Raw genomic sequence first — 27,898 nt, forward strand, 5'->3', positions numbered from 1 at the left:
GTTCTGATGCAGAGAGTGAAAGGAAAAGATACTTGTATCTTAATAGCTGTGAAAGAGTAAGGTCTTGGAATACCTCTGGAAGAACTGGTACCAAGATTCTGGAGAGGTCCAAGACTTTCATCGGCAGTTGAGCTTAGCCTCAAACAAAAGTGGAAACCTAAGACACAAGTTCAAATTTTGGCAGCTCCTGAACAGTATTTTAAGACTTTATTCCGGAAAGTTCAGGAAAGTTTTTAAAATGGGATCTGGTGAACTGTTCTGACTGACAGCAGTTAGCAAAAAATTGATAAAATTCTATTCAAGCTAATGAACTTCACAGTACTTCTCTCACATCCAGAGCTATGGATGTGAAGAACAGAAGAACACAGCTACATCTACACTACTCAATGTTCTGCCTGCTTTTTAGCTTCCTTGACACTGACTGACAGCATCCAAATCGCAGGAAGTTCCCTCTCTTGCCATCAGCTGTGTTGAGTGAAGGTGGGTGAGGTACTCCTTTAGGAATGCGTTCAGCCTGGGGTCCAAGTGACAACTCCCCTGATGATCCTGTTGTTCAGCACTAACAGATATAACCAAGGATGGAGGAGTGACAGTGGTCTGGTAAAGGACACCACTCCTTGAATCTGCATGTTAATGTAACCACTGCTTTTAGGTACAAACACACTGAACATGTTCACACAGTTACAATCCCCTTGTGCTACAGCAGAGCGAAGAGAAAATGCAGCAGTAAGTGTTTTAAACTATTTTCATATGACTATTTTGTGTCTAGTTTTGTTGCTCCACTGAAAGCAACTTCTAATCTTGCAAGACAGAACACAGGAGAAATTTCAGATTGATTTGGACATAGCATTCATAGCTTGTAAGAGAAACTAATTCATTCAGAAGAAGTCTTGTTATAGGCCTCTCTCAGAGAGGACTGATTTCCTTGCTCATGTACACATTTCTAGTATTTCACCAACTTTTAACCTCGGAGAGCAGAGACACTTCACAGTAAATGATGCATAACAGTACAACTACAATCACTACTTGATTCAGCTGGTTTTACTGCTGGGTTTAATCTGAACCTTAAATTTAAAACCTCTATTTTAGACTGATCTGCTTGGAAACCCTCACTCAAACCTGCTGAAGCAGTATGCCGAAGGAAGAATATTGCATCAGATCTGGTCTGACTGAAGGATAAATTCCAGAATTTATACAGAGGGAAGAATACTGAACAGAAAAAAGACAGCTGCTTAAAAACCACTTGTGTCTGGTTATCCAGGAAGGTACAGCTTCCCACAACTTGAGCAAAAGCCATGTGGCCCTCAGATGTCCAGGCCTCTCCACCATCTTCCCTTTTCTCCAATTTGCTCTTCTCATCTGCGAGATGAAAAATCTTCTCCTTTTCCTCCCTCATTCCCATCCACCTCCCTAATAGTTTATTTATTTTAGCATTTGAGCTTGAAAACATTTAATCTGAATAGGAAACATCAAGATAAGGAGGATGTCCATTGAGAGAGACTAGACACCTGTAAATTCCTTCTTCTCCATATCTAAATATATGTATACAGTTCCTTGTAGCAACCTGAATGTTCTTTAAAAAACAGACAAAAAAAACTCAGTAATTTCTGAAACAACACAACACAAGCACTTCCAGGGCTGATCAAGTGCATAATTTTAACAGGAGTCTTCATAATATAATTCAGAATATAATTATTGTAAGGGTTCTACAAAGTATGCAAAGAAAGCTACAACAGATTAGTGAAGAAGGAAGATATACTAAAATTTTCCAAACTACATGTCAAAATCCTAAATTAATTTTCTTTTTAAGTCTGTAAAATCCAAACTTGTATCACATCATAGCTTGGTTTGGAAGGTATCTTAATATCCATCTTGTCCCAACCACCCTGCAACAGGCTGGGGCACCTTCCAAGTCAGTCACGACCTTAAAACATCCGACCTTAAAAAACTTCCAGAGATGGGACATCCAGACCTTCTCTGTGCAAACTGTCCCAAGTGCCTCACTGCCCTCACAGTCAAGAACTTCTTTCTAACACACAATCCAGCTCTAGCCTCTTTCAGCTTAAACCCATTACCCCATGTCCTATCACTGCTTGCCCTTGCAAAAAGTCTCTACACATGCTCCCTTTACATATCGGAAGTCTGCTCTAAGGTCTCTTCAAAAGCTTAAAATGAATATGCAAAAAAACCCAGAAAACAGGCATATAGGAATTCTTAAAAAGTAAAAATAAGCTATTGAAAGTATGCAAAGCAGCAAAATGACTAAAGATTGTAGCAATACTGCAAATCTAACTACAGGCTAAACATGACTTAACAAACACTTCAAAATTATTTGATACTGAATATAATCCAGTGAATGATGCTCAGAATCATTTTGTCAATGTGAGAAGATGAAGTGATTTTGCAATTTTCAGATTGCAGAGTATCAGTTATTCATAACTTTATTTATGAAGTTAGTTACAGTGGACTTGACACCAGCTCAACTCTTACTTGAAACAAGTTTAACATATACAAGGGATTGGATTTTTTATGTATGCAGGAACTTACCAAGTGGAATGCCTTACTATCTGGTTTAACTTTATGTTTTTCCATATATTTGATAAGGCTGCAGTTGGTATACCTAGAAAAGGAAACAGAAGTGGTAATTCTAATAGGCAAATCATTGATACTGCCAAGTTTTCTTGGTAGCCACAAAATATATTAATTAATAAGACCAGCTCAGTCTCCCTGCAAATCCAATAAGCAGGGAAAAACCACAACTATCAACACCAGAGATTCTTAAAAATCAGAACTGCAGAAAGGCATGTTTCCCTCACATTCTTATGAAAGCGTATCACAGTCACACAAAAAGCACAATTTTAACCCACATGCGGACAGTAAACTATCAACTGGATTTAAACTGCCTGGTTGCAATTTGACTACTATGCTGTTTGATTCGGTGTCTTTCTCATGACAGTGAAGACAGAGATAAATACTAAGCTCATCTGAATGCTCTCCTGCAACCTACAGCTTGCTGCAAGAACATTAATGTATTTATTCTTCTTTTGAAGAGAAGCTGAAAAAAAGGGTTTTTAAATGGTTGCAACAGCATGGCAGCTGCAAGAAATGTATGTAACTGTACAGCCCCAAATGTCTCTGCATGGAAATCAGGCAACAGGGCAGCATTTCAACTGCAGGCATTAGCCTGTGGCAATGTTACAGCAAAGCTGAAGGTTATTTTCTTCTTCAGTCACTGTAAGCTACCCTAGGCACCAAAGCTGACAATTATATCCACTGTTTGCTGGAAATGGTATAAGGTTACCAGACCCCTTTTCAACAGAACTCAACAGAATTCTGTTGAAAAGGGGTCTGGTAACCTTATACCACAAGAAATACAGGAACTCATTGCCAGTACCACTGATTTGGGACCAGCTGTGCTTTGACACACTGTGCTTTGCGAACTTCAGAGCTGCATGGGGTCTTACTGGCATCACCTGTTTCACACCTGCCGCCTTTCCCTTCACAGCCTCTCTGGCTGCTCTTCTGATCCACCTCAACAGCCCAAGCTCATCACTATGAACAACTTTCTTTACCATAATCTAAGTCATAACAATTTCACAGTCCTTGCTTGGCATCTACATAGAAAACAACTTGAATTGCAAGAAATTTAGTGTAGGAGATATAATATGTTATAAATATTAAAAAATATCAAGAAAGTTCAACTCAGACTTACGTGTTTCTCCGGAAATCTTTCATTAGGGTTGAATGTTCTGGCATCTTTTTTATGTCTTCCCAATCTTTATCTGCAAAGCAGTATTAATTATTTTTTCCCTTTCTCTCTGAGTAAAACAATGCATTTTCAAGTATCTCCACAGCCTTGATTTCTATTTTTTTCTGCTGCTTTAACCTTGCAGTTAGCCTTTGTACTCCATAGCTCCTATGCCTTCATCATCTCTTCACAATAAACCATACCAACACCTAAGAGGTTCCAGCTGTGTGCTGATTAACTCAAGAACTCGAATAAAGGATGCCAGCTACTGTGCCCACAAAACAATGCTGAAGAAAAACACATCAGGCCTTGTGCTTGAACCCTTCAGGACTGTTATTTAATTTATTTAGACACAGCTGTGATCTCAGGACAGGAGTACACAGGACTCCAGTAAACCCTGTCTCCTTCTAAGGGATTCTCTGTTCTGACAGCACTTTTAGTTATAGGAAAACACCCAGAGGTACCTCTGCAAAGTAAGAAGTACTGTTAACAAAGAGAAAGTTAAGAAAAAGTCAAGTTTTCACACTCAAATTAAAGAATAATTTGTCTTAATGTAGACCAAGGCTGAAATGGATTTAAAATTAAAAAACTCACTTCCAGCACTTAGCCTCAAATATCTTAAGCTCTAATTCCTGAAAAGGCTCTGTGGGCAACTAATTTGGTTCAATTCAAATCTTTCCTAAATCTGATCACTGCTGGAGAAGAGCAAGTTTAAAAGCACTAAATAAATCAGAGATAACTATGCCATTATTACTTAGTTAAACAAAATATTCTCCTCTTTCCTATCCTAGAGACATGAAAAACTGTTTCAGATCTGGCAAGTGTCAATTAAAATGCAAAAAATATTGCTGTAATTGAATGAAAAGCATTTCTTGGTAAGAACCAAAGAACTCCAAAGATCAGACACTGCCCATTAGAAAGGATTAATTAAACCAATCAGAAAACCAAAATGAGAGTATGATCTACCTATGTAAGCTATACAGAACCAATGTAAAACCCAAATGAACTAAGAAAAGTACAAAAGGGTAAAATTCTAGTTCAAAAGCAGAAGGAGACAGTATTGCTCAAAGAAGCAAAACTGAGGAGACAATATGCAAAGGCAACATTTACATGAATCTCATACAGCAGTACAGAAGCAATGAAGTACATACACACAAAGAAAAGTCAAAAGCAAAAGTAAGAGCATGTTTAGTAACAAAATTCTAGAACCACACAAACATACAGACCACAAAAGTCATGTGAAAGGAAGAGGCAAGTCCAGAAAAAAAATAAAAGAAAACACAATTAACAGTGGAGCAGAGAATACAAGCAGTGTAGAGAAAGGTAAACAAAAGGCAAAAATAAGGTCCCTGTTACTCTGACTACTGTGGTCATGTGAACACTAGAAGACAAAGTATGAACTGAAGCAAGTCAGCCTGCATAAAAACAAGATACGATGAACACTGAGGGGGAAATGCAACAAGTGATATCCCCACTGTAATTTGTTTTGGTTCATACAACCGGTTCTTTCTTCTGGTTTAGAATAAAGTAATTTTTTCTATACCACCAGCTTTCCACCAAGGGAAAAAAAAAAAAAAATCAATACCCCTCCATTACTTCCAAATGCTATGTTTAACTTGGCATGAGTTAAAACAAATTAATAATATTCACTAAATATATATTTTTGCTTTGTTTTATAAATCATCGGTCACCTTCCAAATCAATAATCAGTACCAAAGAAATGCAGAAATATTTCTTCTCATTTTTAATCATCCACCATTAAACACAATCTTTTAAAATAATACAGCATTGGTACATATATACACAAAGATAACCCTATCATTAATAAAAGGGAAAATATCTAATCTGACCATTGGATTTTAGATTTAGAACTCATGAAATAAAGACTGTGTTTGAACAGCTCTGTTGCTTTGATCAGCTGCCACCTTCATATGCAAAGAAAGCAATATGGATATCTTTCTTTGAACAGCAGTGATAAAAAATACAGTATGTACCTGCAGGAAATCCCATTACATTGAATATTCTGTCCAGCTGGTCATGGTGATAAGGATTACTAGTTTTGATATCTTCTTGTCGACAATGGAATATTGGCTCTGATGTTAGCAGCTCTGCAAATATACACCCTATGGCCCAAATATCTTTAAAAAAGGAGAACAGAAATAAAAAACAACAAATGAATCTTTCCAAAAGCATTTGGATGAGATAGAATGTTAGTGTTTAGCTTATCAGAGATAAGGTTCCTGTACTGAAAATTTCAAGTTTCTATTGTAGAAGTGCAATACTCCCTCAACTTTTTCTTTTAGCTTTGAATTCAGTAACTGCACAGGAGCTGAGAGAGTATCACACAAGTTTTTCTGGGGTTTTTGAAGTGTAGCTACCACTTAACATTGTAAAAAAATTATTTGGTTAAGAATAAAAGTGAAGGAAACTATTGGGGTAACTGTCACAAAACACAAAGATAAGCCAGCCAGCACCTTGCCTGTCCAGTGCCACACTGTCCTGACCAAGAAATGTGCAAATGCTCATCAGCCAAGTTTAAGTAGTAAATGACCCCAAAAATACAAGCTGAAAAGTAGCAATACTGGTATAAACTGAATGCTATCTATAACACCTTGAAGGAGAGTAACAAGCAAATTGCTACAAGCCCACACACCTCACAACTTTTTAGTAACATTGATTTAAAAAAAACACCCAAACCCCACAACCTTTCTTTTTTCATTGTTTTTTTCCTATCTAATAATCAGATCACCTGAATTTTCCCTACTGTTTTCTCAATTTTTTCCCAATATATACAAATGCAACTTTTAACTCAAAGTGGTGCTACACTGAACCTTAAATGAACAAGGTCATAAACAAGGACAAAAGCAAATAATGCAGACAGTATAACCCCATTACTCAGTGTTTTTACACAGTCATTTTTTTATCTGCACTGAAAAACCTATGTACTAAAGGCTATGACTGCTTTTGTGACAGTTTCACACGCTGCAATCAGAAGAAATGGCAGTAAGGTGAGGGAACAAGAAAATACAACAAATGAAGTTTAAAGGAACATACAAAATAATGTATCTGATCTAGAAAAGAAACACAGTATTAACAGAAAAGTAAACACGAATACATTTAAGGCATCAACATTAGAATTGCTGACAGAAACGCAGATATGATCTTCAAAAAACCAAAACAAAACAAGAAAAAGAGATTGAGTTCTGAGGAAGACTTTCAGGTTACAGAAACAACAACACAATATGCTGACATACAACCTCCATGTCTGTGCAAAGTGGAGAAGCTGCTAGGGAAGTTATTTCCTCCCAGAACTGGTTGCCAGCCTTTGACACATCTTTTAGACCAGGCAGTAAGAGAAAAACTTCCCAGTGCTTTTCCCTACAGCCTCTCTCCCTTCCATAGCAAAGCTGATCAATCCAGTAAAAGTGAATCTCCCTCCAGTTTGCTTCTGGGTTGTTCCCAGAACTGTTCTACAGCCCACAAAAGCTCCAGCCATCTGTCAAGTGCCTTTGAAAAACACAGAGAGGCTACAATGCAGCTTAATTTTATAGTTTAACTTGAGGGCAGCCACTATATTCTCCATTCTGTACATGTACATTCTAGGTAATAACTTCTGCAATAAAATTTATGCACTGTGCCTCACAGTCATCCTAATATGAATTCTACTAGCAGCTCAAAGATGTCTCCATATTTTTTTATAGCTTCTAACAGCATTTATGAAAGTCCTGTGTGAAAGCCACAAACTTAGATTGCATTGCAGAGCATTTGGAGCCAAAATACAGCAATATATTTCATTTCTATATATAGCCTGAGACCCCAGTAAACTAAACAACTTGTCAAAGATTAATGTTTCTTCAAGAAACAAGTAATGTACCTTTAACTCCTTTGAACAATTTATCAAAGCTTTAATATTTGGGTACAGTTTACATAAACAACAAAACAGTACATTTTTGTCCAATTTACTTACCAATAGCTTTGGTATAATGCCTTGCTCCAAGAAGCAACTCTGGAGCTCGATACCAGAAGGTTACAACTACTGGATCCAAGTCTGCTAAAGGCTTCAGAGGTGAATTAAATAATCGGGCAAAGCCCATGTCAGCTGCAAAATTCAAAGAGAGATGCTTTAAAATTTGAGGGAAACTAACAATCTTTTTTTTTTTTTTTTAAACAAACTGATTGAGTTTACTTGTTAGCACTATCATCACTCCTAAATAAAACGCAAAGGCGGACTGTAGCAGATATGAACTCTCTGAGCAGATTTTCTTTCTGTAGAAGTTACTGGATGGCATCACCTATTAAGTATATCATTATAAATCATTACTAACATGAGTCATTTACAAAAAGGAATTAACCATTGTCCTGAAGAAGTGCATCAACTCCTCAGAACACTGGTAAATCCTGACTCATTTTACCTGATGTTCTCTGGTAAAATACTCCCATTATTACAGGATGTTTTTTCACATAGCAGCAATTTTTAAAGTGAGCAAAATGCAGATTCTGCAAAGGTTAGAATGATTTATAATACATATGTGCACATGACAAAAGCTCCCTCCTCATCAAGTTAGCTTTAGCAAGACTTCCTTCACACAAAAACAGCAACTAAGCCTACAGCATCTGCCTCCCTGCTGATTTTCTATCAAGATGCATTTCCAATAGCAATATACCAGTACTGATATACCATTAAGGCTATGATTTTAAAATTTTGGTTGTGGGCATTGTATCATTACAAACTGCTTTTTTAAAACTGGTAGTATACAACTGCCTAGAAAGTAGTCTGAATGACTAAATGTAAGTCATACAGGAAAAAAGGGGCAGAAACTAAACTATGCAGCTTCTCCCATGAAATTGCTTTCCTGACCCACCAGCCCCCAAATCCCAAGACAGAGTAAACCTATCATGTAGGGATATTCACATGCTGAGAAAGACTTGAATGAAATGGGATGAGTAGCCACCCTGAGGGAAAAGGACCTACATGCTACAGCTCACTGAGGGAATACTGCATGTAAGTATGGGTCTGTAACTTGACTACACAATCCTTAATTATTTTTTCATATGCGTTCCTATTTATGATTGCTTTAATGCATTTAAAGATAAACATTTTACAGTTTTCTACATTAAAATATCAATTACTTGAAATTGATCAAGTCACTAATAACTATGAATAAGGAAAATTATTGGCAGAAAGTGAATTTATGACCCAAAATGACACAAAAAGCCTATAAAAATTATTTTAAGTTAAATACCAGTTATGTATTTTTTAGAAAAAATTAGTTACACTGGAGAAGTGGAAGCCCTTGGTAGGTGTGTAACTTCTGCATTCTTTTACTGCTGTGGCAATCTTAAGAAAATAAGAAAACAATATCTACATTTTGGTAACACACTAAGGAATCCAAGGTTCCCCTCCCTCTTTCCCTGCTGGGAATGGATGGCTCAGAGGACTGGTGGCCCATAAATACAGAATCTTTCACCTGTCCATTAACAGAGTCTGACTTAATTTAGTCACTTACTATGTTATTCTGAAATTAATTCAAAACTATAAATTAAGAAATAAACGGGTGGTCTGTGTGCAATTACTAGCAAGTAGTTGTGTACAGCAAGTATCACCACCACTGTCCAAAGTGAGTCCAGAGGATGACCTACATTCTCTGTTTTGGAAGAAACCCTCCATGAAGAGTAAGGTAATATGAAGAAATTTTCGTTTCTGTTGTCCATGCTGTAGCTCTTTTCTATGCAGACCTCAATCCCTACTGACAACCTTAAAGCTCAGATAGGCATTAAAAACTTTCAGAGTAGGATCTGCAGAAGCATTCAACACCCTGGCCCATCGCTCCCTGGATTCCAAAGGACAAGGGAAGGCCTAGAGCAGCACTGAATGCTCCCAGAAAATCCTACCCTGAATCATTGTACTAGTGATTAACAGTATAGTTCAGATAAACAAAACAGTAAGAGAACAGAGCAACAATGAAGAAGAATAATCTCATAAAAGAAAGCCAGAGGGAAGTGAAAAAGATGAACTAGCTTTAAAAATCCCTTCCAAATGGGGCTGCATTACCGTAACAAATGTAAGCAGGCTGTGCATTAGTAGCCTGCTATTACAGCAGTGCCATGATAATGCACAGCCTGGTACAGTTTATTATTGTTAGACTACTGTTAATTTTTATTTATGTATTTAGTTTAAAACAACTGAACTTCTACAAATCATCCTCTCACTGCAAATTGTAACTCCCACCAGAAAATGTTACAACTCTGTGGAAGTATTGGGTCCTTTCTGACCTGGTACATCCCAGGCTAAGCATTTAGCATTAGCTATTAGCTCTCACTAAACATTTTGAATGGATTTCTGTGTTTTCTGTGCTTTTAAGATCCCTTGTGTTCATCGCCAAGGGACGTGACTACTCTTTCAAGAATATTTTGTAGGCTGAATGCCATCTTTGATTCCATTATAAGATTTAAAGTTTGCAACAATGAGTAGTTCCCTATTTAGATTCTTACAAGCAGCAGCAAGATGTCATGGCATTAGAGGTAAATGGAGGAAATTTTAAAATCCCATTTCTTTCTCCTCCTTTCCTTCTAGCTAGCTGTCATCTTTAACCCCACATCAAAATCCCCCACCCCACACAAACACCCACTTAAGCAAAATATAATGACATTTTCCATTTTTTATTGATGAGGCTACAGCATTTCATTGTCAGAACTGGTACATGGGGCTAATATGATGAAGCCAGTCACTCAGAAAACATCATTTAGGCAATGTGCCCAGGCACATACTGGTATTACAGTGACTACTTTAGGTGGTACAACTGCACCTTCAGAACATTCTAACTTAAATGCTACACTGGGACTTATCAAAGATATAAACATACCAATTTTTACTCTTCCTCGCTCAGGACCTTCACCCATAACTAAAATATTAGCAGGTTTCTGTGGAAAAAAAAATAAATATACAATACATATACCACGATAAACCTAAACATTAGTCTCTGAAAAGTTAATTAAGCTTTGTTTTGCCAGTTTTAAACCAATTTTGTTTTGATAAAAAAGACAAGTTTCTCTGTCACAGTAACACTGTGCAAGGACCCAGACACAGGCTCTCCCTGACTGCATCTTCCTCACGTTTCTTCTCGGCGCTGCTGTGCTCCAGCACCACATTCCCTACTGACACCCTGGTGTCTGTCCTCAACACACACGAGCTGGCAGCCACCGAGCTGCTGGGATTTCTACCCAAATTGTCCTAGATCCTTTCAGTGGGAGGCAGTCCCACTGCTGCCCACCACCCCAACCACAGGGATGGGAAGGCAGCTCTACGGCAAGTTTTGCCCAAGGTTATTAGGCACATTTGCAGACACATTGTACATAAAAAATACACAAGTGAGATACAGATGAAACATTACCATATCACTTGATATTGGAGAGTACACTCATCTAAATTCTTCCTATTTACAAGTGTTTACCAATTCACACAGCTGCAAAATTGGGAAGCACTGACTTTATGTTATTATTCTGTCTTTCCTGTGTTTGTTTTATCATGGAGGCAAGTTCGAGAACTGAGCTAGGGTTTGGCTGGTTAGAAACATGACAACTCACTTCATAATCCTCTATTTTCTGCTGTCCTGTGTCTCATAATCCATTCTCAGCATCTGTAGTCAGAGGATTTCTCAATTCCTAACACAGTTTATATAATGAAATCTGCAGTGCTTATTTGGAGGGGAAAAATGTAAAGAAACTCACAACTAAAGCTGATAATGTATGCTAGACTTTTTCTCAAATGGAGTGATTTAGATACCAATTCATTCTGTAAATCCTGCACAAAACAGGGATTCCTAGTCAGTTGTGACCTGTAAGATTATACTGAAGCTGAGTTACAGCTCTTGCTTTGCTTTTCCAGTTTAAATTGTTCTGAGGATAAGAGTACCCGAGCAACCCGAGTCTTTAGTTTAGACAACCTAAAAGTTAACATAATAAATCCCAGTATCTTCGTGTGATTTCCTAAATACATTCTATGATATTCTCAAGCCTTCCTGAATCTACCCAGCTCTAATGCAAATACATGAAAAAAGGTAAAAGACCACAATACAATATCAACGTAGAAATAATTCCTATTGTGTAAAAAGATGGTACAAAAATTAGTACGCCAGCAAAAAATTTCCTTGAGAAATTAAATTTGTGTTGTTCATGAAAGACTGCAAAATGGATTTCTGAAATCTACAATCCTTGGACAAAATATGTGAAAAGAATCTGAGGTGTTACATTTCTGAGAACAGGTTAAGAATGGAAGACGTTATCAAAAATGTGATCAAAGAAGGTAAGATATAGTCCATTGTCCAACAGAACAACAACAGTTCCAGCTTGTGCTGTATAAGCTCTGTGATTTACAGAAAAAATGTCCCCCACACCACCATCACCCCTTTTTGCTTTTTTTTTTTTTTTTAAATAAAGGCATACACTCCAGGTAAATACTGCTCAAATGCTTAAAAAAAATGCAGAATGTGGGCACACAGCTCTCAAAGCATTCCATTTAGATTGCTTCTACAAAAGTCCTAGAAATAAACAAGCAGCATACATCTTTAAATTCATAGTTAGTGCTGACCTTTATGGCAATTCAATCTGCTAGGTGTATCATTTCACCAAAGAAATCTTTCTACTGCTGCACTGTGACTCAAATAACAAATCCACATCTTTTACAAAACCTGCTTAATATATATGGGATGTTAAGCTACATGTCCAATTGTTATGTTGTCAATAGAGTTAATACATTACACAGGCACTAAAATTTTTCACATATACAATACATGGACATAATACATAAAGTACCATTTTCTCCCTGCAAATTCACAGGTTGATAATACTCTACAAAAATGCTTTTAACATCTTTATGATATTTTCATCTTAAAATATTTTACTGCTTGGATTTTGGTAAGGACAAGAAGCCCTATTCACCCAAAGACTGCATTACACCAGGTGACTAATCAGCACGGCACTGAGTAACAATTCCTGCACCAAAGATCTTCTACCCGAAGGTCAAGGCAGGTAGAGATGAGATGGGAAAGCACAGTAAGACAGTACTAGTTAGCAAAATAAGTATCAACAGCTTGATTCACACTCGGACTTCAGAAGTTACAGAAGACATTTAACAATAGAGACAATTCAGAAATCTGTGTAGGAGTATTCTAAAGAAGAAAATAAAAAGAACCCTCAGTTGGTCTGGAATATTCAGTTCACCTTTTTCTAAAGTCACAGGTACTTCACTGAAACAGCTCTGTTTGGAACAGAAAATTTTTCCTACAGACAAAAATATTTATGTAGTCACATCACTGTAAAAATACATCATAGTTTAAAAAAAAAAAAAAAGTTATCTGTCTTATTCTAGAAGCTTCCATTTCTAAAATCATTGTATTAATAGACTGGAAAAACATTTTTAGTTCAAAGAATTTTCCAAACAAGACCATTCAAATTAAATTCAATAGGGGGATATCTACCAGAAATCAGTATAGGGATAGTATTGGTATACCTAAATAGTATGTATTTTGAAGAATCTCTGAAAGATTCTTCAAAAGATCAAAGAAAAGAGAAGACCACTAACAAAAGTGAATACATATGTCAGGAACTTTTGTTAGTTGTCTTTTAATCAAGTCCACTATCTGGAGGAAAAAAAAACCCTGAACAACTCCCCAGATTTGTCTCTTTGGACAACTCATTACACATTAGAAATTCATTTGCAAAGAAAAATAAGCAGTCATTGGAAACAGAAGGGAGAAATTTGGATAAGCATTAGTTTAATTTGTTAATTATCAGTTTATTTCTAATTATCCAGAGAAAATTGAAGTTGAAACTGCTTATTCAAATCACTTGTCGAGCAAGTGAAGCAAAATCTTTTAGCAATTCTTATACTGTGTTCTGAAAACACTTTACTTTAAGGCAGCTATATCTTTTCTGTAACTACAAATTATCAACTTAAAGTCCCTAATTTTTGTACTAAGGAAGGCATAATTACTTTTGCCATTCAGTAAAATAATTTGCAAATGCCAGACAAATGCAAATGAGAAACCTGTTATGATCCTAAACCAAATGTGAAGAGCCATGTAGTGATGTACAGCTATTTCAGAGACCAGCCAAAGTGTCTGGCAATCCCGCAGATCTAAATTCAAGAAATATCACCCTTCTCCTCCCAAACCCACCTCAGCAGCAGGGGGAGAATTCATTCTCAACAAAGTATGACCTTGTGACTATGGCACAGCACTAAATCTTATCTTGGCCAATATTTGGCTTTGTAGGACTTCTTTTTATGATTCTTGGACAAATCCTAATCTTGTGCATTTAATCATTCTTACTCTTGTATAGAGAATAAAGGTTCCCACTGATATATTTTTAGGTACTTCTAATTTAACAATTATTTGCTAAGTGCAAAAAGAAATCCTAGCAAGTGAATTTAAACCAAGGGAAGTAAAAACCCAAAGAGGTTCCTAGATCTGTGAAGAACTTGAGACAGTCACCTTCACCCATCTGCCTGATCTCACACAATACTGCTCTGTTGACTCTGATTCTGAAGTCTCTGGTAATGAAGGCTGCATGCAATCTTATCTCTTCCACTCCACTGCAGTGTTTTTCCTTTCCTTCTAACACAACAGACAAGATTAGTCCCCTTGCCTCTTCTCTTCTTCATTAGCAGAAGGCACAGACAACCACCCCTTCACTGCAAGAACTTTTTACACTTCCTGGGACAAACATGACTCTTCAATCCTACAACCTAAATAAAAAAAGCCCCAAAAACTCCTACTCTGTGTTCCCTCGCAGGCTATTTTTTTTCTACATCAATGATCATTCTTGCTGATTTCCTCAGCTGCTCTGCCTTGGCCCACCCATTTCTTTGAACTCAAGTGTTCCAAATTACACACTGCTCCTGCTTCACTAATGCTAAATGCAGTGGGGGGATTGTTTCACATGCCTTGCACAGCATCTTCCACTTTGTATGATCCCAGTATGGCATCCTCCTCACTGTGTAAGGCTATTGATTCATGTTACCAGCCATGAATTTGCTTCGTATCTTTTAAGCAGGACTACTACTCTGAATGAACATTGTAGTCACATACTGCTCCTTAACATACACTGAAAATGTTTGTGTTCTTTCACAGAGGGGAAACTAGACTTCAGAACTTATCTGAATTGCTGTTTTGAAGGCAAAAATGCAAACAAAAAGAAAATTACACCAGCCTGTGACGAGATGTGACAAAAAAGAAAAAAATCATTCCTGCTGCTCAAAGGAAGTTATTGATAGGAGCAGATGATTATTTATTCCATGTTTGTATACCAGATGTCTGGAAATCCTAGGACATTGCTCCTGGAAAAGTATTTTGGTGTTAGGCCATCCCTTCACTAAGCTTTACTCACCAAAGCAGTGGGGAAAGAACTGGGCATTTTTAGACAGCTTAGCCATTGCAATTTTTGATACTTTTAGCATCAAACCAGGTCTGTGGGAACTATTATTCCACATATGTTTTGCTACTCATCTGTTTCTGAAATCACCAGTTTTCAAAGATTGATTTTAAACATAGGTATCAGTGAGTAATCTAAATTCCTTTGGTTTACCTATTATGGTATTATAATGTGGATGCCACCTCCTCTCCAGCCACATTATTAACTTTTTACAACATTTCTGTGTATACTAATGAACAGATGCATATTCTTTACATGTCCTTTTTAATGCACTGTTTAATAAGGTTTTAGTAACCTAGCCCATTTTCATTTGGATAATCCAACACTTCAGAGTTTGTCTCCTAAAACATTACTCAGAAGAGGATTCACAATGGTGGGGTGAGTCATACCAGTGATATTTGTTAGCCACTGATATTTGTACATCATTTCTGGCTGTGCCACCAGTTTACAGAACTGGCCATGCCATCCATTTCTACCCATGAGTAACCATGAGAATTTATAAGAACATAATACTAGTTTTCAATTTAAAAAAAAAGAGCAGTCTAACTTTAAAAGAACAATACTAGGCAAAGGGCTTTTATCCCTAAATTAGTTTGCTTTTGCAACTATGACTTCAATAATGATTCCAATTTATAGTGAACCACTTCTTTATATTTTAGACTTCGAAGTATCATACTAAACAATATAGGAATTATAATCTATATTAAACAATATAGATTTAGAAACACAACTCCACAATCATACAAAACCATAACTGAACTTCTCCAGCTGTGTGTGAGGAAGTGCCTGTGACATGAAACATGTCATGAAACACAAGTAAATTAAAAATGTCTCACTGAGAAGAAAAAAAATCAAAAAATTTTGAAAGACAACTGCAAGGGCTTAGCAAGTTGCAGACTGCTCAGAAGAGCACTTTTGTGGCACAGTGGTAGAAACTGTAATATACTGACGTGGTTTATCATTTCCCAGGTAGGTCGTCTGACAAGAAAAGCTGTGCAGCAAAACCTACTAGCCTTCAGCTTGGCTTGCAAAATTCACACCCCATCTCAAGGTCTATGATGCACAGAAAGTTCAATGTCTACGCTTCTTCCAGCACATCTCTAACAACCTTGTTGATCTTCAAGCAGTCATAACCCACATCAAAATATTTCCTTACTATCAAGGTGGTATGCTCCCTTATTGCATTCTTAGGGACTGGAACTGTCTTTTTGGATCAGTTTATGGTTAGAGAAAATAATTTCATTCCAAAATAACTCCATTTTCTCTCCACTTTCAACAAGACTTACTATTTCAATACTAAACAGTACTCTAGCACAATAGCAGTGACAATATAGCCTTATTCAAATGATAATACCAGCACTTTTCTAAAGTGCTTTACATAAATTCAAAGACGTGCATTTTCTTTTACAACTGTTTCAGGCTTTAAAATATATTATAATCAAAAGACCACCACAAACACTGGTGTAAACAATGGCTTCACAAAATGTATTAAATCTAAACATTAAAATATTCTTTTTTATTACAGAATACATGAATTGTAAAAAGCACTGGAAAATTAAGAAAGCCTATTTTAATGTAATACCTCCTGATCATTATCTTCCTATAAAGAACATCCCAGAGCTCTTTAAAGTAAATACACTGAGCATCTGATTAAAATTCTCATTAAAACTAGGAGCTATAAAAATTACCAGTAACAGCTAAACAAAAACAAACCCCTAAATTATCCAAGCACACATGTCCAAAAATTTTAAAAGTACAGGAAGTATTTGGATAGGATAGAAAATAGAGGTATGCTGTATCTACGCCAAGGGGGCCTTCTGCTAGTTACCATCAACCATATTTTATCTCTGTTTCAGCCTGATGAAAGCTGTTAGTCTCACTACTATGTTTTTATGCTCTGAACACACTCCAAAAATTTTCCTTCACTGCTGTCACTCAATTACTGCCAACTTGGGGAAATATAACTTATTAAAAGCTTGCACGCTACTTAATATACAGACTTCTCTCACTTTCACTGGAACTGAAGTCAAGCTGAATAGAAAAATTTAATTACTCTTTTCAGGCCAATTCTTTCACTCCTTAGAAATGTCAGCACAAGCGGCAGGGTGTGACTTTCTGTACTAAGACTCAAAGCAAGGAAAGGTGGATATATTACTATAGCAGGAAAATCTACCACGTCAAATATCATTAACACATCATTCAAAAGTGTAGTAACGAACCTAATACATTAAAATGAACAGTCCTGAAGGAATGTATTTCCTGTGGGTTTTTTCTACAGCAGTGATTACCCTGTCCATAGGATAGGATGACTGGATGCTGTGGACACATCAGAGTGGGATCAAATGCAAGACGAGAGCATGCACTGAAACTGGTTTTTAGGTACTATGTTATTCTATGTATTATTCTGTCTCCCTTTGAAATTCAAAGTTCTGCCTCACAAGTAAGGATTTTAAATGTATAATAAAAACCCTGAGTACCATTTTTGCTCAGTAATTTTGTTGGAGCAGTTTCCACAGAGTGACAGGCATTCAGTAGTACTGTAATCTCATCACAAAACTTTCACACAAAGGCAGAAAATTGCCTTATTTACTCTTCAGTATACATGCAGCTGTGTTAACCCTGGCCATGTTCTTTAAATGCCCTATTTTGTTGTTGTTTTTCATTTAAATAATACTCTCATTACTTCCATATCATTCTACTTGTATGGACTATAAACAACTCCTCCCTGTTCTGGATTAAGGAAAAATACCGAAGGTGAGAAGCCTATGTAATTTACTACTATGCACTTTCCAGTGGTTGCATGGGCTTTGCTTGTGTTCACCTGTTGGAGCACTTTTGTGCACAGAAGAAATATAGTATTTCAAACTACATCACAAGTATCTCCTTCTGTGTCACTCATATTCACAGAAAGACAGATGAAATTGGGAGTTCACAAAGAACACGCTTCGACGTGGGATAAGCATGTCCTATTCATAACATTACTTTAAAACCCTAAGGTAAGAGTTACTCAAAGGACTATTTTCCTATCATCTTTTCCTTTAAATAATGAATCTAGATAATGCATACAGATTATGGCATTTTCTTGGTATGGCAGACTGCAGTGAAAACACTTATTACAGCTATTCCTATATTTTGAACAATCCGTATTCTTACCTTCCACAGCATTTTTTGGTGTGATAACTTTTCCACAACCTTAACAAGGTACTTAGCAGTAAGAAAATCTGACAAAACTAAAATTCAAACTTCATTTAGCTGTTTCTAAAATCATACCCTAGGGTTTTTACTAAATCCTACTGAAGGGTTTTTATTGACTAAACTTACTTTAAAGGTACATTTATGATCAAAGAGCTTCTGGTCCTCCATACTTCTCTTAGGTCAGAACCACAAGTTATGCTAGTATTTTTTCCATCTGACAGCTCATCACCTTTATGGCAGGAATTAGATCTGAAGTTTCTAGCATGCCTTTCCTCTGCAGAACTCTTACATCTGTATTTACACACACAGATATGAGAGTTCCTGCAGCCTGTTCGGTTTACTGACTGAGACTGCCTTCAAACAAAGATTACTTACGTTACTCTTTCCAGCACCAGAATCAGGTATCTGGCCATCTTGGAAAGCCAGCACATTAGAAAACAGGCTAGTAACAAAAGAACAAATTTATAGCTGCAGAAAAGAAAAAAAACTAATATAGTCTTCCCAGCAGCTGACATATTTTCATCCCCCAATATGTCATACATATGCAGATAGATGTAAGTAATCATCTTATATTCCTCAATATATTAGTTAAATTACACCATTCTATTTCAGTTATCAATTTACTCAAATTACCTGGAATTTTAAGAAGTTAAAATATTTCTAAGCTTGAAAAAAGCAAAAGAAGTATTTCAGCATTTGTCCCTGGTTCAATTATCAATATCTTTCTCCCAGAACATATGCCCTCCTCTATATGACATTTGCTTTCCATGACATTTGAAAGTAACAGTCTGTTTTAATACATATCTTTTTACCAAATGTACCTGAAATTTGCCAACAGATACAAAGGTCACTTGAGGAAATTAAGAACCAGCATGCCCAGGTAAGCTTTGTTTACCTAAGCAACAACACAGTATCAACAGATGAACATTATATTTTTTTTATTGCAAAACATGCAACACAACTTGCATTCTGTAAACTATTTTTTCCTGGAGACTGTAGAAGCCATGTTATCATTTTGCATATCTACAACTCTAAAGCACCACTTTGTTTCCAGACTAGAAATTAATATGCAATATGAAGACAAGTATTTCTGGTGCTGTGATTAAATGTATATTCCACCAGACAAGGACAAACTTCCCAAAGGCACAGAAAAGGCCTGAATTGATTTCATACCCTGTAACGTAAAGATGCAAATGGTTATAAAGATCCGTTCTGAAACATTCAATTTAGTCCTGAAGGGCTCCAGAGGAACGAGGAAAAAGATTCAAATTTGGAATACCCCTTTTGCAACTGCCTGTTAACTGGTCCAAGACTGCTAGTTAAAATTATTCCATGTACAGTGATGTTGAAATGTCAGGAAAAAAATGGTCTGCTTCCATTGCTGCTTGTGTCTGACAGTTCTGCAGCAGATAAGGCAAAAATATCTCACTAAAAGATCAATAATCATGTAATGCAATTTCATGCCTACAAATCCTCATCTGTGTTGCATTTGTCTGTCCCTAACATATCTGGTGGCAGTTCAATAAGCAGTCTTACTTTTCCAATTTATTTTCTGCACCTTGTATTTCTTTCATGTAGAAACGTACAATGATTTCAGAACGCCAAATTCAGAACCTTTACCTGCTTAACTTACTTCCTCTAAGCAATAACAGTGTCCAAGTACTTGTGTCTAAGGTTGGTCATATTACTGGCTTGGTAAATTAGCAAAGTCCCTCTCATAATAAATATATTGTTCCACCTTGACCTTCCCTTTAAACTTTGCACAAAGACTGTATTTATTCTAGTTTCAAATCAAGATTCATTCATTAATAGAGAAAAAAAAATGTAGTCAGTATTACTGCCAATTTTAAACATGAAGGTTGTGAGACTTGGGTTTTACCACTGCACAGGATTAATTATTTTGAAAATTATCTATGGAAAAGAAATACTGAGCTAAAAAGAGGAGAAACTAAATTTAGGTTCCACCAGACAAAACCTAAGTCAGTACCCCAGACATGCTGATATAGTCAGACCTTTGGAAACGCCTGCCGAAGAGAATGAAAGGCTGCAAAAAATTATAGATAGGGTTGGACTTGACAATCGAGCAAATGGGGCTTTGAATAAAAGCAGTAGTCTAAGAGAGGTAGATTCAAAAAACCTGTACCTGGAATAGAGATTTCTGACCTTTCCTTGCACTCCTACTTTCACTAAATCAAGCATATAAAAGAGCTTTTCACTTGCAATCAGAAAATTATCCACCAAATGTTCCCCTATTCAGCACTCCATCTTTTTATAAATTGGAATCCAACAGCATTGTGTGATAAAAGATTATCAAATAACTTTTAGGACTGATTTAGCATTTTTGCTGAACAGTGGTTGCTTGAATAAAAATTTTCAGGTGTTATCTGTTGATCTCACATACCGCATAAATCTTGGAGTCTGCATTATTCTTTCACCAACCTTACTTAAAACTTTTTAAATGGCCTTGCATTTTCTTCTAAGTCCTATGGTTAAAGATGATCGACCTGTAAAAACCTATGAAAGATTTCATTCAGATTCAATAATTGCTTGAAGGGACACAGTCTGTGAATTAAAACAAAATAAAATTTTTTCACTATCTTTAAAGGTTGATTTACAAAATCACCAGGAAGGCTTGCGGTGAAGGCCCAAACACAACTTGAAGAATAAAGTGAATATTTTATTTTCATTTATATTTTCCATCTGATTTCAGTACTTAGCACCTTCAGCCAAGAATGAAAAATACAGGGCTAACAGCTCAAGGCTTGGGTATATCTTTTTAGAGAGATATTGCCATTACACAAATGTTTCATACCAAAGTCTGTAAAAACTGATGATCCAGTACAAGTGTATCTTTCAATATTTGACCACACAGCTTCCAAAAAAGGTTTTAGGGAATACATCACCTTTTTTCTCAGGAAAAGAAAATGGTACCATGTCATACCTCTCATCATACTGTAGTCAAGATACATTGCAAAAATGTTCCAGTGCACTTCAAAGATTTGGTATTTCACTTTCTTCACCCTGTTCCTTATTCCTTGGAAGCTATTTGATCTTTCATATTCATCTTACACCTGCTTCTACACAGCCCACCCCTTGCACCTGGTTTCTCTTCTCTTGATTTGTCATGAGCTGGAGTTTAGACTTCGAAAGAGCAGTAATTGAATTTTCCAAGACAAATCAAATGGTGGAGATACAACACATTCACAGAATGGCTGAGGCTGGATGGCAACCCCTGGAAACTCAGGTTACTAATGATGATGTTCAACGGCACTAAACTCAGAACCAGTCCTTGGGACACTCCACCAGTGACTGGTGTCCAGCTTAACTTTGTGGCTCTTCAAGCCCTTCAACCTATCCAGTTTTCAATGCCCTTCACTGTGCACTCCTGCTGTGTACTTCATTAGCTTGTCTACAAGGATGGCTGGGATGCTGGGCTGAAAACCTCACTAAAGTAAGCAACATCCATTGCTGTTAGCCTGTCCATCGAGCTAGTCACTGAAGGCTTTCAGCTTGGCCAAGCACAATCTCCCTTGCATAAAAATCCATGCTGACTACTCTCAATCACCTTGATACCTTCCAGATGTTAGAAAATGGCTTCCAGGAGGATGTGATCCATCACCTTCCCAGTGATCAAGGTAAGAGTGACTGGGAATGTAATTTCCCAGACTGTCCTTGAAGACTGGAGTGACATTTGCTTTCTTCCCCTCAGGAACTTCCCCGATGGCTATGACCTTTCAAAGAGAGTGGTCCCACAGTTATTTGCATATATGAATATGAAGCACATGATTTGATATATCTCTATAGGCTTCTCTATGGTGAAGTCAAAGATCTCTCACTACTTTTCCAACTAGAAGGCTGGTAGCACTGCAACAACGTGCTCTATTTCTACCTTTAAATCTGCATTTCTACAAAACTGACAGATATTACTCAGTCAAAAGCTTAACCTAACAGGCTATTTTTTCAGGGGGTTTTAGGTTGCTTCTCTCTCTTTTTTATAATCACTGGCATGAGCACTAAATACTAAAGTTTTGCAGTTTCTTTTGCTCAATCTACATTTTCATTATTTACTAGTTTGAAAGCATAATCTAATCCATTTATAAAGTGCTCAGAAAGTCAGGCAAGGGAATAGTCATGCTCCTTGTAAAAAGAAAAATTAAGAAACACTAGATAATATTTTTACTATGGAATATTTAGAACTATAGTAAAGTGCAACTCACAGGAAAGCACGTGATTAGAAGCACATGCAAGAAAATAAAGTTCTGCCAGACACACTGTTCTTTTGTGATCTCATGAAAGTACACACCTAATGAAAAACACCTTGGAAACAAAAATATTGGGAAATACAACAGCTGACAACCAGAAGAGTGATTTGTTTTGGATTGCTGGGGTTTTTTTTCTCCTCTGAAAGCAAATAATCAGCAAGTCATCATAATACCTTTTGGTAAATAATACCTGTTACTTGTTGATCTACTTAGAGTAGAAAATCACCCTATCTTTTAAAGCTACAAACTTATTTCTAGTAATGCGCACTATTATTACCTTTTTCTTTTCAAGGATTTAGGTTTACTCTTGGAAATGACCACAGCTTTGGAAGCTTTATAGAAAGACAGAAGGGCATTCCTGTATTTCTGAAGTAATCCTTAAATATTGACAAGGAGACGTCCTTCGATTCCGGAGTTCTAATGAGGAAAACTGTAAACTGCCAAGTTAAAAAGTTCCATATATTTAACTTTGCCTAAAGCACACATTACAGAGCCTGGAAAGTGACTAAGGTCCTGTCTACAAAAAAAGACTCTGGCAGTGGCATTTCCCCATTCATTGTTAAAAGAACATCTTTAATGTTCTCACTAATCCCAAACCTGGTAGCAGGTATCCTTGGGAAGAGTTCACATCTCAGAAAGATATGTACCAACTGCATTAAAGCCTGACTGCCTCAAAGCTTCTTAAAAGCCAGTGCTCGGCCCACAGCAGCCCTTGAGCTGAGCTGCACACCACGAGCCCCTTCCCCAGACTGCACTAGTGCCAATCTGCAAATGTCACAAACAGTGACACAATCCCAGGCTAACTAGGACAGGGATGCTATTGACAAAAGCTAGGAGACTGGTAATTCCTTTGACAAGAGATAGGAGAAGAATGGGAAACAGAAGCCCAGCACTCTGCTACCCACTTCCACACCTCACTTGCCAGGTGGCAGTTCATCTGCTCAACACCCACTCATACTATGCACAAAGGAACAGGCCAGGAAATGTAGTCTGAAGATTTAGAAACAAAAATAATTTTATAATAGTGTCCCAGCTGCAGTACTACAAGACGTGAGATTTCCTCTAGGTTTTCTCGTTGGGTTTTTTTTCGGTGTAGTGGTATGCTTTTAAGCACTGCTGCACTGTGGAAGTATTTTAAACAGCACAGGTGCCAATTCCATTATTAATGTAAACTGCAGACTAATCTTACTGTCACTACACAGAACCTGTGGAGGGCTGCTCATCTCTTACCTGAGACTGGATCCTGACTGTGTAGACAGGACTAAAAAAAATTAAATACAAAAAAAAAAAAAAAAAAAAAAAAAAAAATAAATATTAGAGATGCACTTTCAAAGGCTCAGAGGTGTGGCCTAAAGCTTATTGTACCATGCAAAAGGACCTCTATTTTGAGCCCGTTACTTGGAAAAACCTTCCAGGCATGCTGTCTTTTCCCTTGCTGTTGAGGTTGCATGTTGATGACGACATATCTATGGCCAATCTTCTGCTTATGCAGAAGTGTGGAATAAGAACTTTGAATAAAGGAAGAAGCACAATAGCTGCATATTATAAAGTGGAAAAAATACTCAAAAAATAAGTCAGCAAAATACAGGATGTTTCAAACATGCTTGATAACTAAATTCAAAATATTATTAAAACTATAATTGATGCACTTATATGAAGTGTTCTTATTTCCTTCCTGCTACAGTCAGAGCATGAATAAACAATCTGCTTTCAACTACTCTCAGCTATGGAATTTAAAGAAGCTGAAGAATATGCAAGTCAAGTAAGAAATTTCAGAAGGTCTGGCATATATTTGTTGAAAAATTTTACTGGTATGTTTCAAAGACTTATGGAAAAGCTAACTACTCAGGTACAGTAGTATTCAAGGCAGTATTCAAAGGTAAATACAATCAACATGTCCCTGCTCTGATGGAAATGGTGAACTGGCTTTCATGTACCCAGTGAAAGAAAAACAGAGCCAAGTATTTAAGTTTCCACAATGATTTGTACACGTTTCCTTTGTAAAAGGCGCACCATGACTACAAACCCCACAACAGACAATTGTCTTCCAACAGATTTTACTGTTTCATACAGAATAGAGTCACTTTATACAAAACTTACATGAGTTTAGATTTCTTGATTTCAATCCTGTGAAGACAAATATCAGCCTAAGTTTGTGTGCTTTTAATAGCTGCTACATTTTGCTGCCCAGCTTGTAGATGCTAGCAAGAAAAGAGTTAGTTTATGCCAGATTTTGTTTCTGGTTAGAGAAGTCAAAATCTCAAAAAAACTACCTACCTAAAAGCTAACTCAACTAAGACATCTTAAAAAAAACACCAAAAAAACCCCAACAGAAAACCAATCCAAACCCAGAAAACTGCACTTAGATGGAAGGTAAAAGTAATATAGATAATTCATACCATTAAAAAATTCCTTATCCTCTGAGAGAATAACAGATTTTTTTTTTGTCAAGTACTATACTCTTTAGCTTCCTACCAGCCCCAAGCACCAGCACTCTTATAAATATGACATGCAAGCAAGCATGTTACTTAAGCAACTCTGTGGGTCTATCTAAATCCAGGAAAACATAAAACATCTAGAAACTACAGCAATACCTATTGTTTAAAGGCACAGTAGGAAAAAACATAGTAAATCTGTCCAGCCATCCAATCTGGAGTTAAAATTGATGATTTAACACTGGTATTCCTGAAGAATAATGCTACAAGTATCTTGAAATAGAAAATCACATCTAAGTAATAATATCAGTTATGCTGCTTTGAATGTTAGTGAAGTCCTAGTTCTCAAGCTTAACCAACTGGCCTCTTTCTTTCAAAGACAAAACACTAGGTAAAATCCCTCTGTTAATCAAGTTATTTCCAGCCCTGATAAAAGAAAGCAAGCATTGGCAAGTGCAGTTCTGTCTTTTGAAACATGTGCCCTCTGAATTCAGCTCAAACTGGACAGTTTCAAAATAACAATTCAAAAGGTTTCCATGGACAAGGTGGCACAGGCAGCCCCTGTACAGCTCTTACAGGATTCTCACCAACACAGCTTGACAAGGTTCCGGTGGGAAGACCTCTCAGTCTCTGCCTCAAGCTTTTGGTCTCTTCCTCAGATTATCCAAAGATAGCCAATTGTGATGGTGGATTTTCTGCTGGAAGGAAACTTCATGCTGGACTGAGACCACCAACTCATTTCACAGAAAATAAGATGGCAGTAGTTTTTTTTAAGTTGCCAACTTAAACTTGAGCTACAGCCCTAGATGTGAAAGGCTCTGTAATAAATTACCAATCTCCTGAGCCATCCAGTTAACAATATGCATGGTTTTCTTTTAAGCATTATTTCAAGTTCACAAATTCTCTGAAACTGTAGAAAGTAAAATGTCAAAAAATTTAGATTCTTGATGACAAATCATTTGTTTCCTGTATGCCTCTTAAAAATACAATAAAGTTGTCTACGTAGTAACATCCACTATGTATTTCCATATTATGTTTTGCTCCACTACTTCATGAGTCATGACAAAGCGACCAGAATCTTTTTCATATTTGCCCCTCAGTGCTGAGGCTTTTGTTCCATTTCTAAAACCAGGAGCAAATGAAAACCACCCACACAGTCAGTGCAACAAAGCAAAGTTTCCTTGTATTTCAGTTCTGAAAATGCTGTTTATCAGAGATATACCTTTTTCCTTCAGTTTAAATGGATAAACTGGCATTCTGTAAAAGCATTTATCAAGCATGAAAATAGATGTCAAAAAAATTAGTCCTTGACCAAATTTCCAGGAAGGCTATTAAAGCTATTTCAAAGACAAGAAGTGACTCTGGAGGAGTAGTAAGGAAGCCAGACTTATTTCACCAAACACAGAATATCACTGGTAATACTGACTCATAGGAATGAAAGGTCAAATTAATGATACTTCTAATTACTGAAATTTCATTCGTGCATGAGAGTATCATATGCAACACTTAGAAGTAAATTGAAAAAAATAATGCTATCAAAGAGTAAGAGCTACAGACAAGTGGATCAGAGAAACTACCCAATTTGAAGACAACAGACAAAAAAAGACCAGTTAGCTGTGGGCATATTTTGAAGGCAAATATATAAGAATTGGCGAGACTCACCAGTTGAAAAAAATTTGCTGGTTAAAGACAGTAACCCAGATTAAAAATGTTCTCCTTTTATTATAGCTTAGATAAACATTAGTTTACTTGCAGAAATCATCTAAAGTTGGTGTGGCTATATTACTGGTAGATTATAAACATTAGGAGAAATTAAGAGCTTTCAAAAGTCACTTTCCTACATTAAACTGATCATTTCAGAAAAAAAATCTTTTTTTCAGCAGTTTTTACAGCCAGTCATTCTCCCCCACCTACACCAGAACGGTATTTAGTTATTTATCTTGCCTGCAGTGATACTACTAGAGGCATCCTCTGTACCTCAATGTGCCTGTTATTTAAATGAACCCATTTAAAATAGTTTATTTAGAAGATGAAAAAACAAAAACAGCTATCTGATACACTTGCTCTCATAAGCATATCAGATCGCAGCCAGCTTTTAAAATTCACTCTACTAATCAAGGCCATCTGACTGCAGTGTAAAAACATTTATTTATTAGTACATGCTCTTAGCACCAAGGTTTTTGTTTCCCAGTGGTTTTTCATTAAAAAAACCAACCCTTGCCCTCAATCATCATCCCAGTGCTAAAACCCATTGCAGATCCACTTACCAAATCCCTGTGTAACACCCAGTTAGCATGCAGGTAGTGAATACCATCTAGGATCTGATATAACAGCGACTTCACCATTCCCCGAGGTAACTGAACTGGTTTCTTGTTTGCTTTAGAAGCCCTGTGAAACTTGATTATATGCTGCAAAGGGGAAAAAAGAAATGAAAATAAAAGAAGTGCAATATTTACACAAAAAGATTGCCATTGACTCCTTACACAGACTTCTTAGGGTTTTTTCAACCTTTCATGATTTGTTTTCCAAACAAGAAACATGTGCCGTAAGTACTAAAAAAATAATACTAGGTATTATTGTGTACTAGGTAAAGTGATCACTGTCCCAAAGCAATCTCCCAAAAATTAAATCAGCTTTTGCTGTGGTTTAACCCCAGCAGGCAGCTAAGCCCTGCAGAGTATGAGGAATACAAAACCACTATGACCATCATAGCACATTTCCTTGCAGATCACTGATCATTTAGGTTTTAGAGGCATTTTTGTTTGGGGAGTCTTTTTGTTAAGATAGGCTGATATCCTGTACATCAAATCACGGAAATACAATGTATT

The 27,898-nt window shown here is 36.7% G+C and overlaps 1 protein-coding gene across 12 annotated transcripts in view; it reads right to left on the reverse strand.

The window, feature by feature from the left end:
• The window catches only part of CDK8 (cyclin dependent kinase 8), a 78,766-nt gene that overhangs the window by 9,965 nt on the left and 40,903 nt on the right, over positions 1-27,898 (reverse strand). For 7 of the 12 annotated variants that reach the window (XM_086881769.1, XM_086881768.1, XM_086881777.1 and 4 more), the window contains 6 exons: positions 27,338-27,478; positions 10,612-10,669; positions 7,716-7,847; positions 5,743-5,886; positions 3,713-3,782; positions 2,548-2,620 (listed from right to left, as the gene is read on the reverse strand). In XM_086881769.1, coding sequence (XP_086737895.1) covers positions 2,548-2,620; positions 3,713-3,782; positions 5,743-5,886; positions 7,716-7,847; positions 10,612-10,669; positions 27,338-27,478 — 618 coding nt within the window. The remainder of the gene's footprint in view (positions 1-2,547; positions 2,621-3,712; positions 3,783-5,742; positions 5,887-7,715; positions 7,848-10,611; positions 10,670-27,337; positions 27,479-27,898) is intronic. The other 5 variants (XM_086881770.1, XM_086881774.1, XM_086881773.1 and 2 more) reach the window with 2 other exon arrangements.

Source organism: Cyanistes caeruleus, chromosome 3 (assembly GCF_971803275.1).
Source record: "Cyanistes caeruleus chromosome 3, bCyaCae1.hap1.1, whole genome shotgun sequence".
In the NCBI taxonomy this organism is placed as follows: Eukaryota; Metazoa; Chordata; class Aves; order Passeriformes; family Paridae; genus Cyanistes; species Cyanistes caeruleus.